The 19,435-nt window shown below is 47.1% G+C and overlaps 1 protein-coding gene across 4 annotated transcripts in view; it reads right to left on the minus strand.

Moving 5' to 3' along the window:
• The window catches only part of EMID1 (EMI domain containing 1), a 54,938-nt gene that overhangs the window by 27,171 nt on the left and 8,332 nt on the right, over positions 1-19,435 (minus strand). For all 4 annotated transcript variants that reach the window (XM_061602920.1, XM_061602918.1, XM_061602917.1 and 1 more), the window contains exons 2-6: positions 14,422-14,535; positions 13,260-13,363; positions 3,950-4,036; positions 2,934-2,995; positions 2,116-2,260 (exon numbers count right to left, since the gene is read on the minus strand). In XM_061602920.1, coding sequence (XP_061458904.1) covers positions 2,116-2,260; positions 2,934-2,995; positions 3,950-4,036; positions 13,260-13,363; positions 14,422-14,535 — 512 coding nt within the window. The remainder of the gene's footprint in view (positions 1-2,115; positions 2,261-2,933; positions 2,996-3,949; positions 4,037-13,259; positions 13,364-14,421; positions 14,536-19,435) is intronic.

Below are 19,435 nucleotides of genomic sequence, written 5' to 3' on the forward strand. Positions count from 1 at the left end.
TTGGATCTGTTAGTCACTTGGTACCCAAAGGTCTCCAAGCGACTTACAACATCGTTAAATACAAAAATAAATAGACCATAAAAACGAAACAACAAACCCTCCTCCCCCCACAGCCAGCGACAGCTTTGGCAGCGCACTAACAACAAACAATATCATCTTAGTCTATCAAATGCCTGGGGGGAAAGGTACATGTTTACCTGGCGCCAAAGAAATGTCCATGAAGGTGCCAGGCAGACCTGGCTGGGGAGCACAATTATGGATTGATTGTCTTTGTTTTGAACTGGTTTTAATATGCAGATATTATACAGATGTGTTTTCAGGTTTTATTTCTGTGTTTGTTTTAAGTGGTTTTAATTTAAGTTGCTTTGGGTCATTTTCGGAGGAAAAGTGACAAACAACAACAAATACAGAAACCCTTTTCCAGACACTTTTCCACTTAAGTAGCTGAGCGTTTTATTTATTTATTATTTTATTTGTCGCTTGATACCCAAAAGTCCCCAAGCAACTTACGCAATGTTAAAACGACAACAAATAAAAACATAACAATAAGCAATTGCTGGTTCACTCCCTAACATCATCTCCAAGCCAGGTTGGGAGAGTCACCCTGCCTGAAATCCTGGAGAGCTGCTGCCAGTCAGTGTAGGCAACGCTGTGTGAGCTCAGCCTTCCCCACCCTGGCACCTTCCAGATGTTTTGGACTACAACTCCCATCAGCCCCTGCCCACACAGCTGTATGGCGCTGAGCCTAGTGCTAGCTGGGGCTGATGGGAGCTGTTGTTATTAGATTTATTCATCGCTTCATACCCAAAGGTCCCCAAGAGACTTACACAACGTTAAAACAAAAACAAATAAAAACATAACAATAAGCAACAACAAAACAATAGCAATAAGCACCCCTACACAGCCACAGGAAGGTTTGGCAACATGCTAAAAACAAAACATCATCAGAGTCTATCAAATGCTTGGGAGAAAAGGTACATCTTTACTTGCGCCGAAAAGATGTCAATGACGGCGCCAGGTGGACCTCACTGGGGAGCATATTCCACAGACAGGGAGCCACCACTGAAAAGGCTCTCCCCCTTGCCACCACCCTCTGAGTCTCCCTCAGAAAGGGAACCAGGAGAAGGGCCTCAGATAAAGATCTAAGAGTCCGGGTAGATTCGTACCATAAAAAAACAAAACAACCCCCCCCATTCTTCTTCCTGAAAGTCTCCATTTCCCATATGCCGTCCTCATTTTTTTTAAAAAATCCAACTCGTAGAATCCTTGCTACATAGCAAGGTCAGACACCTTAAATGAGAGAAGCCCTGTAAGTGGGGGCACAGCCCCAATCCTAGCCCCAACTCATCCCTTTCGGCTCATTCAGGGATGAGGAAGGAAAGGGCAAAACGCAGCTTCCACAGGCTTTCCTCCAGTGCAGGGCCCGTGCCTCCTCATGCTCTCCAAACAGCTGGCTGCATCTTGTTCTTATTAATCCTTAAAATATTGGCATCCCGACTTCCTGTCCCAGAACAGGAACCGCAGCGTGGCCGATGACCCTCACGCAAGCACAAAACTGGAAAAAGGGCTCGCTAACAACACAGAACCAAAGCGGGAAAGTGCAGCGACACCCATCAGCCGCAGCAAATAAAGAGGGCCAAGGATTCACGGTGGCTTGAGCAGGCGCATCAAACGCACATCTAAACTGTCACCCATTTGCAGTGGGCCTGTAAACAGCAGTGTCTTCGCTTGGCGCCACAGCGGCAGCTGGTGCCCATCGGGGCCGGTAGGGAGGAAAGCGGGGGCGCCAACAGTAGGCAGAGCCAGAGCCAACGACTGGCACATCCAGAGCCAGTGAAGAAGGCAGGCAGACGGGGAGCTGGCTAAGGGCAGACTGAGGTTGGTGGGGCACAGCCCCATTCGCCCTAATGGATGAGCCTCCACTGCCTGGCAGAGCCTAAATACAAGAAGGAGGCATGGGAGCTAACTAGGCAAGGAATTCAAAAGCCAGGGGGGGCACCACTGAAAAGGCCTTATGTCCTGTGCCCATCCTGCCACACCTAGGATGACAACTGAAAGTCAAAACAGTTTGCCCCACCCCAAGCAAACCCAAAGCTTTCCTCCCTGCTCACTTACCTTTCATGCTTTCATCCCCAGGGCTCCCCTGAGCGGCCAGAGAGCCCCACAGAGCCACGGATTCAGGAGAGGCCCCTCCCTTAAGAGGAAGTCGTCCGCTGGGCACCAGAGAGGGTGCAGATTCAGCTGCCGAAAGGCTTGCCACCTGAGGACAAGGGGAACATCGCCGGAAAAGCAGGCAAAGGGCTTCACCCCTGCCAAGTGCGATGGGAAGGGAGACAGAGGTCCAGAAGTGGCATGGTGTGGTGGGTGCAAGGAAAGGGTGATTGTTGAGTGACTGAATAGGTGAGGGGTATGTGTTCTCAGAGCAGTTCTGCATAGGGTGAATGTGCATGCAAACTCTTTTGGTGATTGTATTATTAAATCGGAAGGCTTTTTTGGATTTTTTAATGAGATTTTTCCAGCTATATTGTTGGAAGTGTCCGGATGCAACTCAAGTTGGTTGGGGTTTGCATGGGTTTGAGCAGACAGAGAGAGGGGAACCTCCAAACTTCCTAGACTGTCTTTCTGCGGTTAGTTGTCACCAACTGTAAATGAGGCTGCGTCTTGATGCTGTGCCTTGATGTGTTTTGACACTTTGCCCAGACTTGCTTTTGTGCTTTTTATTCATTTCACTGGTTCACATTGTTTGAGATATTTATCGTTGCTTAAAATGTGGCATTTACTGGTATTGGTATTCTGGTTGGCCAGTTTGACCAGGAAGCCCTTGTGCATTTGATCTGAAGAGCAGGGGAGAGGTCCCAGACAAAGCATCCTAGGTTGAGACCTCCACTCCATCACCCCTTCCAAAACAATCAAAAGCAAGAGCAGACACTGACCTTGGCTTCCAACAAGTTGAGTCGCTCCAACACCTCTGCGAGTTTGCTGCAGTTTAAACAGCCTGAGGAATCAAATGAGACAGCGACCATGAACATGAGCTCCTATATCTTTAAGACAAGGATGGCTAAGCTTTTTATTGGCCTGGGGGCCACCTTCCACCTTGGCCAACACTTCAGGGGGACGCCCGGCCATCAGTGAGTGTGGCCACCCCCCTCCAACACACAGAAACTTCCCACCTCAGCTAATCCATGCAGACCAACCAAGGAGGAAATTATCACTACACTCAGCTCACCAAATTATTGATCAGATGGCCAAGCAGGAGGAGATTGATCGACTGATTTAACAAAATTTATATACGGCTTGATTGCTAGAAGAAACCCCTATGTGGTTTACTAAAAACATTGAAATTGTCGATAAAACAGTCAAAACAACCAATTCAAAACATTTTTGAAACAAAACATCAACAGACGAAAAAGATTAGCACACATCAAGATCCAACGTGCCTGGATAGGCTTGCCTAAACAAAAGTTTTAGGCAGGCGCCAAAAGGGATACAGTGAAGGCACCCGTCTGACGTCAATAGGCAGGGAGTTCCATAGAGTAAGTGCTGCCACACTGGGAGAACAATTTCTTACAAGTGCAGAACGAGTGTTATCCTCCCTGCAGAGTTCTGCAGGGGGCTACACAGACTGCAGAGGAGACAGGGGCGCCCCCTCGGCTGGTGGGAAGAAAGAAGCCAGGCCGGTGGGGGCTGGCTAAGGGCGGACTTAAGATGCTCGGGCCCTTCCCCATGCGCCCTAACAGATCAGCCTCCAATGGTGTGTGTGTGTGGGAGACAAAGATCTGTGGGCCACCTGCATATGCCTAGCACACCTGCGACTAGAATTTGTCATTTGTGCAACCTGACCGACATGCCACTACCAGGGAAGAGCAGAGGATGGGAAAGTGACCGTGCAATTTGGGAAGAAGAAACTTCCACCAATCCAAGGGCAGGGATGCTCTCAAAAAGCCCTCACCGGAATAGGCCGTAGGCCGGGCAGGCAGCCGGCGCAAAGGGGCCGTCCCGTGAGCGGCGTCCTGAGGATCCTGGAAGCCAACAGTCTCTGCAAAGGAAGAATCAAAACATGATCGTCATTTAGGGTAGTAGTGGGGAACCTATTTCAGCCTAAGAGGAGAGACGGAGGAATTTTAACTCCCCACCTTAGCACTAAGCACCACAGGGCTAAGATCAGAGATAAACCCTCCGCCTGCTCTTTAGAGAAAGATGCTCACCTTGCTGATCATATGACATCAGGTGGAATCCAGGGCAACTAAAGGAACCTCTTCTCTCCAATCTGAGAGTCAGTGTGGTGTAGTGGTTAAGGTGCTGGACTATGACCTGGGAGACCAGGGTTCAATTCCCCACACAGCCATGAAGCTCACTGGGTGACCTTGGGCCAGTCACTGCCTCTCGGCCTCAGGGGAAGGCAATGGGAAACCCCCTCTGAATACCACTTACCATGAAAACCCTACTCGTAGGGTCGCCATAAGTCGGAATCGACTTGAAGGCAGTACATACATTTCTCTCCAATCTAATCACAACAAGCACTTAAGACTGGAGAGGAACTCTCTCCGAGAGGAAAAGGCAAGAGAGAGATCTCTTATTTCCAGTCTAAGCACAGCAGCACTAAGATCAGCAGGCAGAAGGTTCATCTCCAGATTTTGCCAGTCTCAAATTCAGTTTGCCACATCTCTGCATCTGTTTGTGGTTTGGCAAAATTTGTATACATCTGACCGTCGCTAAGGTTAAAGGATGCAGCGGCAATTCCTAAGAGCGGAAACTGAGGAGGTGGATGTTTTCAAGGAAGGGGCTCAGGAGACCAAACCCAGGAATAGGCTGGCATGTTTGCGATTTTTTTTAAGGATGCCTGTAGGAATCCATTTCAGTGTTTTGGAGACACAGGCCCACTAAACTAAATTACTTCGGCAAGTTGAGAATTTGTTCTCCTTAATGAATTATCCAGTTCAGGTTGATAAAATACCAAAGAGTTACACACCACTCAATCTTATGCTCATTTACTCAGAGGTAAGCCCCGTTTGTTTCAATATGGCTTACTCTCAAGTCAGCATGCACAGGACTGCAGCCACGGTCTTCAAATGTAACTCCATTCGTCTGAATAGATATTTGTGCAAGCATATTTTAGCGTCATTCCTTCAAGCTTTTGGAAACAGATTTGGGAACCAATCACAGGCTCACCTTGCAAAGACATACATAGGACTGTAAGAAGTAGGAAAGCAAGAAACTACCTCACTCCAAATTAGACTGTTGGTCCATCTAGCTCAGTACTTCCTGCACTGACTGGCAGCAGCTCTCCAAGCTTTCAGGCGGGGGTCTTTTCTCAGCTCGATTTGGAGATGCCAGGGACTGAATGTGGGACCTTCTGCATGCAAAGATGATGCTCGACCACTGAGCTACAGCTATTTTTAAATACCCAGATGCAACCTGTGATCAGGCTTTAAGGGAATTTCCCAGTTCCCGACCAGACTAATTCCATGAAAGAATAAGGCAGAAGTTCTTTTCTCCCTGGGATTTAACATCTCCAAATGCCAAAAAGCTTTGTGGGGGGGGCAAACCTGAGCTTGGCTCAGAGAAGAATGACTGCAAACCTGTACCTTTCCCTGCCCCCCTGTGCCTGCCGGAAACCAGCCCTCTGGACCCACGTAGGAGACAGACCCCCATCTGGAGGAAACTGGCGCCTGCCGCAACTGTAGCCCTGGCTAATTCAGACAGCGGATTTCCTCAGAGACTCGACAGGCCAGCAGGCAGCTCATTCACTGAGTGGTGGGGCGGGGGAGGCAGGGAAGTGGAAAGATGAGAGATGGTGTCGCTTTGGAAAGGACGGCAAAGGATGCCTTGTGGTTGCAGCTGCAATCCTAACCCCATTTCCCTGGGAGTAAGCCCCATTGAATTCATTAATACAAACTTCTGAGTACATGCGGTTAGGATTGCCTTTTGAGCCATTCCAAACAGTGGCATGTAATGGCAATATGTGGTAATCGCCCCTAGCTTAGGACCAAACAACTCGACAACTCTGTGTATGCGCGCATCAGAAGTGCACTCAAACTAACAACATTGCCATCCCCATGTTTTCCAGTTCCTGCTCCTCCAAACAGTCAGTCAGCATTCTATGGCCACTGGACACGCTCATTCAGGTATTTTGGGTGGGGTTACACCTTTAGGACCCCCCCCAAATATATAAGCATATACACACACACACACTGCAAACCTCTGGCCTCCCTCAAGCCTCCTGACATCTCCCTATCCAGTGTGGGCGCTTCTGTCCTGCCTGCAAAAGCAACAGCACGAGGAAACTGGGGGTACAGCCTGTCAGATGCACATTTGTCTGCTCCTGTGAACAGCCGTGACTTGTCACCTGTCAGCAGCCATTCCATCAGGCTGTATCACAGAAGGGAAGATGAGGGGCGCAGGGCCACTCTATCGGCAGAGCAGGGAGGCAAGCAACTTTGCCTTTTCCACCCTGGTCGAACCACCTGCAATTAAGAACTTTAACCCGAGTTTGCTCATTTCCTCCTCCCTCCTGATCGATTTTCCATTTGTGTCATGTCTTCTCTTTTCTCTTTTTTTTTTTAGTCATTTGCTCTGGGAGCCTTTTTGTAGACTGAAAGAGTGTGATTTTTTAAAAAATGGTTGAAGATCATTAACCAGTTGTTATCTTCACCATCCTTGACAGAACCGCTTTTGCAGAGAGAAAAAATAAAATCCAGAAATCCTGGTAGATACTGGGAAACTTTTCTTCAAACTGACAGTACAGGCTTATTTGGGGGCATGCCGTTCAAGGTAGCTTGAGACTCCATTGTCACTACTCAGTTGGATCTGGGGTGGTCAGAGGGGTGTCACTGCCCCTTCCTTCTCCAGTCCAAGCCGAGAAGTGACCCTCAGTCCCTCAATTGCTCACACAGAGACCTCCCCACTCCCAATCTGAACTGGGATGCATTTCACAAACTCAGTGTAAATATTTGCTCTGAAAGGAGGGAACTGGAGGAGGGGGTGGAGGAGAGAGTGTGCTTATTCTGACCACAGGCATGAAGGGATGCAGCTGGCAAGAGAAAGGGGGGACAAAGACAAATCTCCACTCTTCTGGGGGCACCAGACCTCCAGGATTGGGGAGGGGGAGCATCCAAAGAGCCCTGCAGCTGAATTTGGAGGAATTGTAACCTTTTAGCTACCAAGTCCCCCCCATGCCCTCTTTATTTTTCACCCATTGTGTCACTCTTGGCGCTAGATTGGGCCATAGCTCAGGGGCAGAGCACCTGCTTTACATGCCGAAGGTCCCAGGTTCAGCCCTCTCCCACCGGCATCTCCAGGTAAGGCTGCGATAGACTCCCTTCCTCAAACCCTGGAGAGCTGCTGCCAGTCAGTGTAGACTACACTAAGTTAGATGGATCAGCGGCCTGACTCGGGAAAAGGCAGCTTCCTATGTACCAGGGACACAGAGGACTGAGAATTTATTATTATTATTATTATTATTATTATTATTATTATTATATCCCATCCCTCCCAGCAGGAGCCCAGGGCAGCAAACATTATTACAACTAAAAACATTAAAACATCAAAAAAACAAACTTTAAAACACATTAAAATGAAACATCCTCAAAAAGTTACTTCTAAAAAGCTATCAAAACATCTTTTAAGATTAAAAACATTTTTAAAAAGAAAGTTTAAGAACATATTAAAAAGCAGTGTTTCAGGTGGGCAGCGGGCGCCTCTTTCGACAGGCAATGCCTGCCTGATCAGGGTTCTGCTTGCCCGAGGCACCATGCCCGATTCTCCGTGACAGGATTTCTGTCATTCCCCTGAACCAGCCGCCCATGCAGGTGAAGGCTGCGGAAGCCACCCGTCCCTTCCTGTTTTATGCAGCGTCCCTGGCTGGGTCAACGTAGCTGCCCTCCTCCTAGAGCTCCGATTGCTCCACCCCATTTCCCTGCAACAGTCTTGCACTTGCTGTGGTCATCTCAGCCTGTTTCGTGGTGAAAGACACATCCGCATTCATAATGCGTTCTGGGAAGCGGGGCAGAGACTATTCACGCCAGCTCATGCTAGGAAGGACAGCTGCAGCGGGAAATGGGTAGGGAAGATTTCAGAGACATTCCATAGAACACCCATAGGGAACTTTTCCAGGCCCAAGGGCCACGTTCCCTTCCGGGCAACCTGCTGAGGGCCACATGCCAGTGGTGGGTGTGGCCAGAGGCAAAAAGTGGGTGGAGCAACGGACGTGAATTTTATCTTTTGAATAGTAGGCGGATTTCTACACACACGCACCTCTCTCTCCTCCATCCAGGCGAGCAAAATTCACGAACAGAGTTCGAGGACACCTCACCGTGCTCCCAACGCCCAGATTTAATACCACAAGACAGAACTCCTATCTGGCGCTAGCAGGTCTTTGCCCAGGTTAATTGATTCCTTTCCACCTATCTATCGTTATTTATTTATTTATCTAACTTGCATACCATTTTATATTTCCAAAAAAAATCTCAAAGAGGTTTACATTTCAACAAAAAATTAACAAATTCTACATTCAACACAACAGCCAATAATAAGAACAATAACGCACATTTTAAGTAACATAATTGAGCAACAAATCTCTAAACATTGTACATAAAATGACAACAAAGTGAATCACATGAAAACGGAAACGGACTGCCTTCAAGTCAGTTCCGACTTACGGCAACCCTACGAATAGGGTTTTCATGGCATGCGGTATTCAGAGGGGCAGTGCCGGATTTAGACTTGGTGAGGCCCTAAGCTACATAAAGCTTGGAGGCCCTTTGTTAAAAAATTACACCATATATATATATATATTCAGTACACATAAAATTTTAAAAGTCCCCCCAAAAAATTCTGAAATTTTTTGAGGCCCCTGCGGATTGTGAGGCCCTAAGCTGTAGCTTGTTTGGCTTATGCCTAAATCCGGCACTGCAGAGGGGTTTCACCATTGCCTTCCTCTGAGGCTGAGAGGCAGTGGTTGGCCCAAGGTCACCCAGTGAGCTTCATGGCTGTGTGGGGATTCAACAACAACAAAAAAGAATATAACAAATATTGTAAAATATATCTAAAAATTCACTTGAATATTACAAAAAAACTATTCTCACATCTAACACCTAGCCTCCACAATCATGAGGTCTAGAAACTTGAGCACTGAAAGAGAACAAAGCTGACAGTGAAGGAGGTGGGCAAGTATAAGTATATCCCCATGCATTTTATTAAGGTTAGGAGGTGCTTTGAGGACTAGTTGAAAAACAGGATACAGATCTACCCACTAATCAAGCACGCAAACAAATAATTAGAATGGGAAGCTACCGGCCTCATGTGTGTTCCAGTGCCATCTGGGAGCTAAATTTTCTTATTAGTTTAGGGGAAAAGGTGAGGAACTGGGGAGGGGGAGACACAATAGAGGTGTAAAAGTATTCATGGCGTGGAGTATGGATGGGAGGATCCGTCCATTCCGGTTCTCTCGGATTTCTCAGTTTTCCAATCTTAAATTCAGTTCTCCACATTTCTGCAATTTTTTCCCAAAATCCTCATGAAAATTCTTCAGTACTTCACTGCTGATTTCCCCAAAATACAATTTTGTGTACAGTTTTGCAAGCGATTCCTCCAATACCATGGATTTGCCTATGTTATTTTCACTAATATATTCACTTTTATACACATTGTCCCATAAAAATATACATTTTGGTAAACGTTGCTTGTTTAGAGAACTACATCGCAAAATCTGGGTTAAGTGAAGGATGGCTGTGTTTTGGTTGTCATATTGTTACAGAAAGTGCAGATTTGATAGATTCAGCTTCAAATGTGAACTAAATCTTGCCCATCCCAAAGCTGATAGAGATAAGTTTTCCTCCCTCTCCCACAAATAGAACCCAGCAGAATCATGCAATGAAGCTGAATGCTGGAAGATTCAGGACAGACAAAAGAAAGGACTTCTTCGACAGCACACAGATCAACTGTTAAATTCACTCCCCCAAGATGAAATGATGGCTCTTAGTCAAACTCATGGACAATAAGGCCATCAATGTCTACTAGCCACAGTGGCTATCTTCTTCCCTCCAATGTCAGCATGCCTCCGAATACCAGCTGCTGGAAATCACGGGAGGGGCGGAGGGAGAAGAGTGCTCTCACACTCAGATCCTACTTGTGGGCTTTCCGGAAGCAACTCCCTGGCCATTGTGAGAAAAGGATGCTGGACTGAATCTATTCCTCACTAATTAACGGACACAGCACTGAGACTGTGCTCAGCTCAGCACCCTGACAGGGATGCCAGTTGCCCTCTCCCCGGTTAAGAGCAGAGAGAGAGAAATAGCTCTCCTCCTCAACTAATCTCTGCACAGATCAGCTGAAGGGGGCTGCATCCAAGAGCGCGGGGTGGCCATACCCACTGCTGAATGTGCCCTCTCCAGCTGGCCAAAGATGAATGCGGCCCTGTAGATGGGGGGGGGGGAGATCAGCAGCCCCTGCTCTGTCAGGTAGCGTGTGCATTCAGTTTGCAAATGCCTTTTTGCCCAATTTCGCCCTGCATGAACAACAAAGATTTCTCTGGTGCATATAACCAGCATGAGAGACGCTGCTTGCTTGGGGGGTGCGTGAAAAGGCCCACAAGTTACTTTTTAACCTTCCACTTTCAGTTAATATCTCCTTTCCTTCTCCAACTTAGATCAAATCCGATCCATTCCTTTGTTTCTAGCCATCAGCCCGTTACAAAACAAAGTTTAACAACATAGGGAAGGCCACAGTAACAGAAATTAACGAGGGACACGAAGAAAGCATGACATAAACTTGGCCTGCTAGATTTCCCTCTCAAATCACCTTTTCAAATGGAAAGATCATTACCCCTGATAAATATTGAAAGGACTAAGACAAAATGAAATAGGTTATACAAATCTGAATTAAAATTAGGTTAAAACCCAGAATGAACGAAGGGCACAAAACAAACTTTAAAAGTCTCGCTCTCCCTAGCAAAACATTCTCTTTCAATTTTCTCCTGTCAATTACTGCAGATTAAAAAATGTGCAGTTTCAGAGTTGTCTCCCTCTAGGTTGGGCTTAGCTTCTCTCTCCCCCCTCCGAGCCTCTCTCATTCCTCCTGCAGCCTGCCAAGTTCAATAGGGGGAGAATCCATCTACGGGGTAGGATTTCACAATGATGGGGTTTCACACCAGGTGGCCGTTTCTTTTATTACGGACCAGTTCAGAGTTCCTGACTGCCTGCACAGCGGGATTTCTGGCCATGCTGGGAAGTGTGCAGCGGGGTTTAAGAGGAGCCCCCCCAATCTGTGGCATTCCCAGAGCCAGCCCTACCGTGAGACAGAGAGGGGCACGGGAAGACAGGAAGCTGTCTTATACCAAGTCAGACCTATTGCTTTATCTAGCTCAGCACTCTCTACACTGACCGGCAGCAGCTCTCCAAGGTTTCAGGCAGGAGTCTCTCCCAGCCCTACCTGGAGATGTCATTGGGGATTGAACCAGGGGCCTTCTGCATGCAAGGCAGTCAGTGCTGGTTGGTGTAGGCGTTGCTAAGCTAGGCAGACCAATGGCCTGATTTTAATTAATTTATTTAAAATATTTCTATCCCGCCCTTCTACCCTACAACAGGGCACTCAGGGCAGCTACAATAAAATAGCACACATATATAATAAAATACGCGATAAAAACACAAACATTACAGTAAATTAAAATACATAAAATTATAAAAAGCAGCTTCCCAGGAGTTTTTGTTTGTTTTACACAAACGGAGCTCCAAAGCCCTGGGCTTCGCCTCTCAGCTTTCCTTACAAACCTCCCAGGCTTTCACCCAGGCATTTCCCATCCCTTCTTTGCTGGGAGACCCAACGCCCAGCCAGCCAGCGTGCCTGGGCTCATCCCGGCCATCTGGGGCTCCTGGGTTCATCCTTCCTCACTGCAAAGGCAGGGGGGGAAATGGGACAGGGCAACTCAGGGTCATCCTGAGTCATTGCTTCCTTCAACCTAAACAAAGCGGACGCTGAACTTCCCCTGGCGCTGATAACGTCACCATTTGGGATTTGGGGCCGCCAGCTGGGCGTGGGCCGTCGGAGGGTTCTAAACTGCGCAGAGTTCTAAATCACACAGGGTTCTAAATCACACTGCTCCATGCTTCAGGTCTCAAATGCCCAATGCATGGAAGTCGGAGGGGGGGCTGAACGACAGGACAGAACGGAGGGGGTGGGGCCAGCAAGCACAGCCCTGGTCTCCCCTCCAATAGATGAGGGTGCACAGAACGCCTGGCTATGTTTACTTGGGTGGTGTCAAGGGCCTCTGCAAGGGACTGAAGCACCAGTTCCTATCCACTGGAAATTATGCTTAATGCTGAACAGGCACCCAGGTACTGAGATTGCATCAAGTAATCCCCATGAGGTTGTAAGAGCCAGAAAGAGGAGTGTAGAAAGCTGCCTTAAACCGAGTCAGACCACCGGTCCATCTAGCTCAGTACTGTCTACACTGACCGGCAGCGGCTGTCCAGGATGTCAGGCTGCAGTCGCTCCCAGCCCTAACTGGAGATGCTGCCAGGGATTGAACCCGGGACCTACAGCATGCACAGGAGATGCTCTGACACTGAGCTACGGCCCTTCCCCAAAATGTGCTCCCCCACCTCATCGTTTGAAACGGAAGCTGAGATTTTCTTGCAAAAATCTGAAAAGAGCTTGGGACAAATTGCTTTTGCCCTCCCAGCGCTGAACCTGTCTTGGGGCAGAGACCTGCGATTCACTTAAGCAACCCTGCAAAGCAGCAGAAACCGTCTAAATGCCATGCAAATGCCAGCTACCACATTGCAGGTGGAGAATCGGGGCAGGAACTGCTGCTAAGACCGTCGGTGGTTGAATCCGTTTGAGTGTCCTGCATTTGCTTGCTTGTTTTTAACCTATTTGTTAGACGTTTTTATGTTTGCCTTTGTAAATGTTGTTGTTTATTGGACCCGTTTAGATGACTTTGTAATTTTGGTATATTGCTTTTTCTCTGTTTATTACCTTGCTCCCCACTGTGGGACTGAAAATATTCAGTAAAGAGTAGGCTATACTATACTGCAAGTAAATAAAATAAAATAAAATTCTGCCCTTGCGTGATGCATGGAATGATACCAGGCTCTGTAGAGTCTATTCCTAGAAGCCCCCTTTACACACACACAGAATACAATCGCTGGAAGGAACTCAATTCTCGGCTCTTCCTACCCCACAGGTACATGTGCAAGTACATGATGCTCACAGCCAAGAGCCCCACACTTTCTTTGTGCTTGCCTCAGTCTATTGACCCATACCTGCCTCGCAGTTGGCCCCCGTGTGTCCCGGGCAACATTTCCACTCCAGAGCCGTGACAGTCTTGTACGCCTGCTTGTAGGTTGGCCTGACAATCGTTCTATAGCTGCGGGGGGAGGGGAAAAAAGAGTGACTTCAGGCAGCAGGAGCTGCGAGGGGATTTTGCAGGGTGCTGCTGTGGGGGCCCACACCTGAAAGGAGGCATGGGGTCATGCAGGGAAGAGCCGAGCGGGTGGGAAGCGGAAATCACCCCAGAGGATGTTTGGTTTATTAAATGCAGGTATCGTTTCCCACTAAAAAAAAAAGCCCTGAAGTGATTTACAAACTGGTAAAAAAAAAAAAAAAAACAGGTGACAAAAACATCAATATATTCTGTCTTCCCCTCCACTGCCCTGTAAGTGCATTAAGATTAGCAAATGGAACCTGGCTAGTTTTGCCACAGCTTCACAGTTATCAGCTTGTGGTAAGCTATTCCCCTGGCAGCACCAGTGTTGTGGAACAACCTCCCTGCTGAAATGCAAAGGGCCCCATCAATATAGGCATCAGCCCCCCCCCCCAGCTCTTGAAGACACCTTTGTTTAGGCAAGCATTCCCCCGATACAACTGTTTTAATCGTTACACTTTCTCACTGTATATTTTAAATATGGATGTTTTTAATGCTTTGACGGAATAGTGTTATTGCGTATTTTAATTATGAGCAGAGAAGCCATTTTGGCATGTAAGCAGTACACAAATGAAAAACAACAACAACAAAAGATTGAACAATACAGTATCATATCATCAGTGATACCCAAAAGCCCGGGCAAACAAAAATATCTTTGCTTGGTGCCAAAACGATGGCAAGGTTGGCGTCAGACGGGCCTCCCTGGGGAGAGTCCTCCGTAGGCAGGGAGCTACGACCAAAAAGGTCTCGTTGCCACCCTCCAGATCTTCCTCAGAGGTGGCATGCAGACAAGACCCGCAGACAAGACCCACCTACCAAACGTGAAACATGTTGGGTGGTCCCCTAAAGTCACATGAGCATGTTTGGAAAGGCGCTTGGGAGTCGAGGCAGGCAGAACTGGCAATCCAGAAATGGGTCCTCGCACTTGGGGGGTTGGGATGACTGACAGGCTGGAAAGGGTGCTGGGGGAGGATGTTAAAACCATCATTTAGCTCCCTCACCTGCCTCCTGTGCAAGTCGTGGGCCACCAGCAGCTCTGGAAGACTCTCTGGAGGTAGGTGCCATTCTGGATATGACAGGAAACGGTCCTAGTGACAGTGTAAGAACACCAATTTCTGACAGGGGCAAGAGAGAGAGAGAGAGACAAGAGACATCATCAGTGGCTGGGGAACAACAGCGGGAGACAGGCGTTGCTCTCGTATCCTGCATGCAGGCTTTCCAGAGCACCTCGTTGGCCACCTTGAAAAGCCAGCAAAGTGAACTCACTTTGGTTATCCATTGGTTATCCTGGGACATGTAGACCAGAACATCTGTTAAGTTACGTTAAAGTTTACTTCTCTGATGCCTTTTGGCCAAAAAAGGCCCCCAAGGGAAATGCAAAGGATAATCCTAGCCACACACGCACAACCCCCCCCCACAAATTACAAAAAAAAAAAAATTAAACCAAATCTTAACATCTGGAGGGTACCAGGTTGGAGAAGGCTGCATTAGGGGGTTGCGCCTATGGCTTCACAGAAAAAGGAAAGAGATAAACAGAAACGACTTCAGGGAAAAGAGTCAGTGAGGAGCAGTGGTTAGATAGGACCTGAGACCAGGGTTCAGATCCCCACTCGGTCACGACATTCGCCCTGTGTTGACTTTATTTTCTTTTTGCTGGGGGGCGCCTCAGCCGGCCCCTGGGGCTGGGCATTACTGACTCCTACAATACAGGTTTAACACCCTACTTAACCCTTTCCTCCTACACCATGGCTTGTATACAGGTAAGTCCTACTCAGAGTAGACTCATTGAAATTAATACGCCTAAGTGACTCATGTCCATTAACATCACTGGGTCTACTCTGGGTAGGGCTAGTGTTGAATACCACCCTTTGGTTCCCCCACCCCTGATGAAAGGAAATGCAGGGCAATGCCTCAAATGACCTTGAAGGGGGCAGCCCCACACCGCCCACACAAGCTGAAGCAGAAATATGCAGCCAAAACATGTGCTGCCCAACCCCAATTAGACCCCCACCACTGGCTTCCCCCCATTCCTGATTGACACCGTACTCGGTCCAAAAAAGACAAACACTCTAAAGGTTCCAGACACTCTGCTAGCACGGAGCTCAATGGTCTCTCCACATTCTGAGCAAGGAAGACGAGTGTGCATGCCTGTGTGTCTGTGTGTATTTATGTCATTGAACGCAAAAGACCAGGATGTCATATCCAATACGTACGAAAAACCAGAACTGACCTACACACATGCTTCAGAAACCACAAATCGGCAATCTTAACAAAAAAAGTGGAGCAACCAGTTGCAAAACATTTCAACATTGAGGGTCACAGCCTGTTGGACTTTGCTATAACAGCGATAGAGATGCCAGCAGATCCAGCAGCATTGACTAAAAGGGAGAACTTTTGGATTTACTCCCTGGACACATTGGCACCACGTGGCCTGAACCTGGAGGACAGTACAAACATTACTTCTGCAAAGGAAGCCCCTCTGAGCATTCCATCCTCAAAGCTCTATAACTGCCACCTTGGTAGCAGCATTTGTATGTTAGCAGCAGATGAAGGCGGAAGCCGAAACGTTTTGGTATTACAATAAAAACCTCTGTTTTGTTAATCACAGTTACGTGAATATATATTTTTAGGTGATGAACAGAATCCTTATAGGGATCCAGAGCAAGCTTGGGGGAAGTTCTGTTTGTTGCTTTCAAAACACTCTCTCTCTCTCTCTCTCTCTCTCTCTCTCTCTCTCTCTCTATATATATATATATGCATGCACATAATATGGGGGAGAGGCAAATAGACCTTGAAAAGGCTGGAAAAGGGTCCTGGAGAGGTGATGAAGCATTTTGGAGTGCAAAAAGGAAGGGAAATCCCCTCCAGCCCCAGGGGCTTGGTGCCAAGTCCTGCTCTTGAGAGGTCTGTAATTTTCCATGCCAGAGTAATAAATCCCTGACTGGCAGGACAGGAAAAGAAAATGCTCTCTAACCTTGTGGGGGGTTCACAAGGACCAGCAATGCTGCTCTCTTCCTCCCTCCATTTGGCACAATTATATATTTCTCCTGTATGTTAGTCCTTGGATTCCAGGCAGTGGCAAGGTCCTCCAAAATAAAGCTGATCAGGTAACAGGAGAGCCTGAAGTTGCCAAAACACATGCAACCTGGGGGTCTCATTTCAAGTCCTGCTCTCATCTAAATGGAGACCTTTTGGTAGGTCAACAGCCAGGCGTGCCTGAGAGGCTCATGACAATATGGCCAGATGCAATGAGGCATCGCTCCAATGAGTTCCTGTTTATCAAAAACTGTCCCAGTTTTGGGGTTACACACCCTTGTCAACCCCTGCTTGGTCCTTGCTTTTAAATTCTCAGAAGTTCCTAGGTTTGCATTTTTCAGGATTCAGTACCACCACAGTTCCTGGAAATTAAGGATACAATCCTAATAAAAACATTTACCTAGGAGTAAGCCCCACCCACATACAATAGGGTTTATGTCCGAGTAAGTGTGCATATTATATTCATTTATATCCTGCCTTTTCCCCACAATCAGGACTTGAGGCAGCTTACAACAATTTAAACAAATACAGTTTAAAACATATAAATAAAAGATGCAGAAGTTATAATTAAAGATTGCGGAAGTTATTATTTCTTAAATTTATATCCTGCCCTTCCTCCAGGTAGGAGCCCAGGGTGGCAAACAAACGCTAAAAACACTCTAAAACATTTTAACAGCAGACTTTAAACTATATTAAAACAAAACACCTTTAAAAACATATTAAAACAAAACATCTTTAAAAACACCTGTTTTTTAAAAAAGCGTTTAAAACATCTTAAAAAGCAATTCCAACATAGACACAGCCTGGGATAAGGTCTACTTATAATTTTAACCTTTAAGTATAAACCTTAAACTGTTTAAAACAAAGCAATTGGGGAAAAACACAAAATACAAATCAGTAAAAAAGCACCCTATTTAATTGTCCTTGCAGTCAGTTCCCAATAGCATGTCGGAACAGAAAAGTCTTCACCTGCTGGTGGAAGGACAGCAGGGAGTGAACCAGTCTAACCTCCCTAGGAAGGGAGTTCCAGAGCCTGGGGGCCGCCACCAAGAAGGATCTTTCCCGTGTTGCCACCAGACATGCCTGTGAGGGTGGTGGGACCGAGAGAAGGGCTTCCCCCGATCATCTCAGGGCTCAGACAGGCTCACATGGGAAGAAACGATCCTTCAGATAGCCTGGCCCTGAGCCGTACAGAGCTTTATAGGTCATAACCAGCAGTTTGAGTTGTATGGCTCCAATGGGGGCAACGGACACATCCGGCCTCTAGTGCATGTGCCTAAACCAAGGATGAGCATCCTGGGACCCAACTAAGGATGAGGAAGAAATCCAATTCAGTTCACATTTAAAAGCAAACGGACTAATTCACATTTTCTGAAATGATACAAGCACAGTCCTCCTTCGAAATTCTTGCCTCTGCATTTTGCAGTGCAATTCTCCACCCAAGTACTGTGCACAAAAACACATATACTGAAGTCGTGTGTGCATGGAAATGTATATATTACTAAGAATAACAGAAAAAAATGAATAATATTAGATGACGTTGCAAAAAAAAGAGTGTATATTAGGCAAGATTGCAGACAAACGTGTATATTAGATATCAGCACTAAAAGGCAGATGGATTTTCATGGAGACTTGAGAAAGAGCGATGCACAAACCGACATGGAATTGCAGAGAACCAAACTTCAGATTAGGGGGAAGAATGGGAAATGGAGAGAAAGCAAAATTCACAGGCCCACCCCACCCATAGGCCCTAAACAAAAAAATAAAGAAAATCAGGCATATTAAAATGTCTGCATGCATCTAACATCATGTCTAGTTTGACCCAGAGCACATGAAGCACAGCACATGAAAAGGGGGGAAAGCCACAGATCAGAAACCATGAGAAGAGGACTAAAACCTAGTCTGAACCAAGGCAGATTTTGAAAACCAGAATAGGATGACCTAGGACAGCCTTTGCCAACCTGGTGCCCTCCAGCTGTTTTGGACTACAACTCTCATCAGCCCCAGCCAGTGTGGCCATTTTGGGCTACAACCTCCATCAAACCTAGTATTGTGCTGGCTGGGGCTGATGGGAGTTGTAGTGCAACAGCTCTGGAGGGCACCAGGTTGGGGGATGCTGCTCTAATGGCACCACACTTATTTGGAGAGAGATAAGTCTCCCCCCCCCAAAAAAAATAACTGCAAAGAAACCGAATCCTAATACCCCAGTTAATAAAATAAAATAAAATACACTATTTCATTGACTTGACAAGATCTCTACATTTCTTAATAATAACAAAATTCTAAGTGGTTACATGGAAAATGGACTGCCTTCAAGTTGATCCCGACTTATGGCAACCCCATGAATAGGGTGTTCATGGTAAGCGGTATTCAGAGGCGGTTTCCCATGGCCTCCCTCTGAGGCTAGTCCTCCCCAGCTGGCTAAGGCCTGCTCAGCTTGCTACAGCTGACCAAGCCAGCCCCTTCCTTGTCCGCAACTGCCAGCTGGGGGGCAACTGGGTCCTTGGGACTATGCAGCTGGCCCACGGCTGCACAGGTGGCAGGGCACGTAACCCCTGAGCCACTCACTGTGGGGGTGATCTTTAGCTGGCCCTTGACACCCCAGAGACCCAAACAGGGATTTGAACTCACAGGCTCTGGACTCCCAGCCAGGCTCTCCTCCCCACTGTGCTATACCAGCTGTCAAGTGGTTACATAAAATAGGATAAAATATTCACAAGAAAATTGTTTCTCGGCTTACCAGAGCTAGGATGCTTGTGTTATATCACCAACAACTGGTTTGTGAATGGCCACGATTAATAACATAATTAACACTGTCCAGTGGCAGCCGGTGGCTCAATGTCAGTGGGGCAGTGGAATCCACTCCAGGGTTTCGTCTGAACTTTCAAGGAGCTGTCCAAAGTTCTGAAACCTTGGACGGCTCCTCGAAAGTTCAGACTAAAATGCAGAGCACTTTCTACTGCCCCACTGACACAGAGC

The sequence above is a fragment of the Rhineura floridana genome, chromosome 19 (genome assembly GCF_030035675.1).
Source record: "Rhineura floridana isolate rRhiFlo1 chromosome 19, rRhiFlo1.hap2, whole genome shotgun sequence".
In the NCBI taxonomy this organism is placed as follows: domain Eukaryota; kingdom Metazoa; phylum Chordata; class Lepidosauria; order Squamata; family Rhineuridae; genus Rhineura; species Rhineura floridana.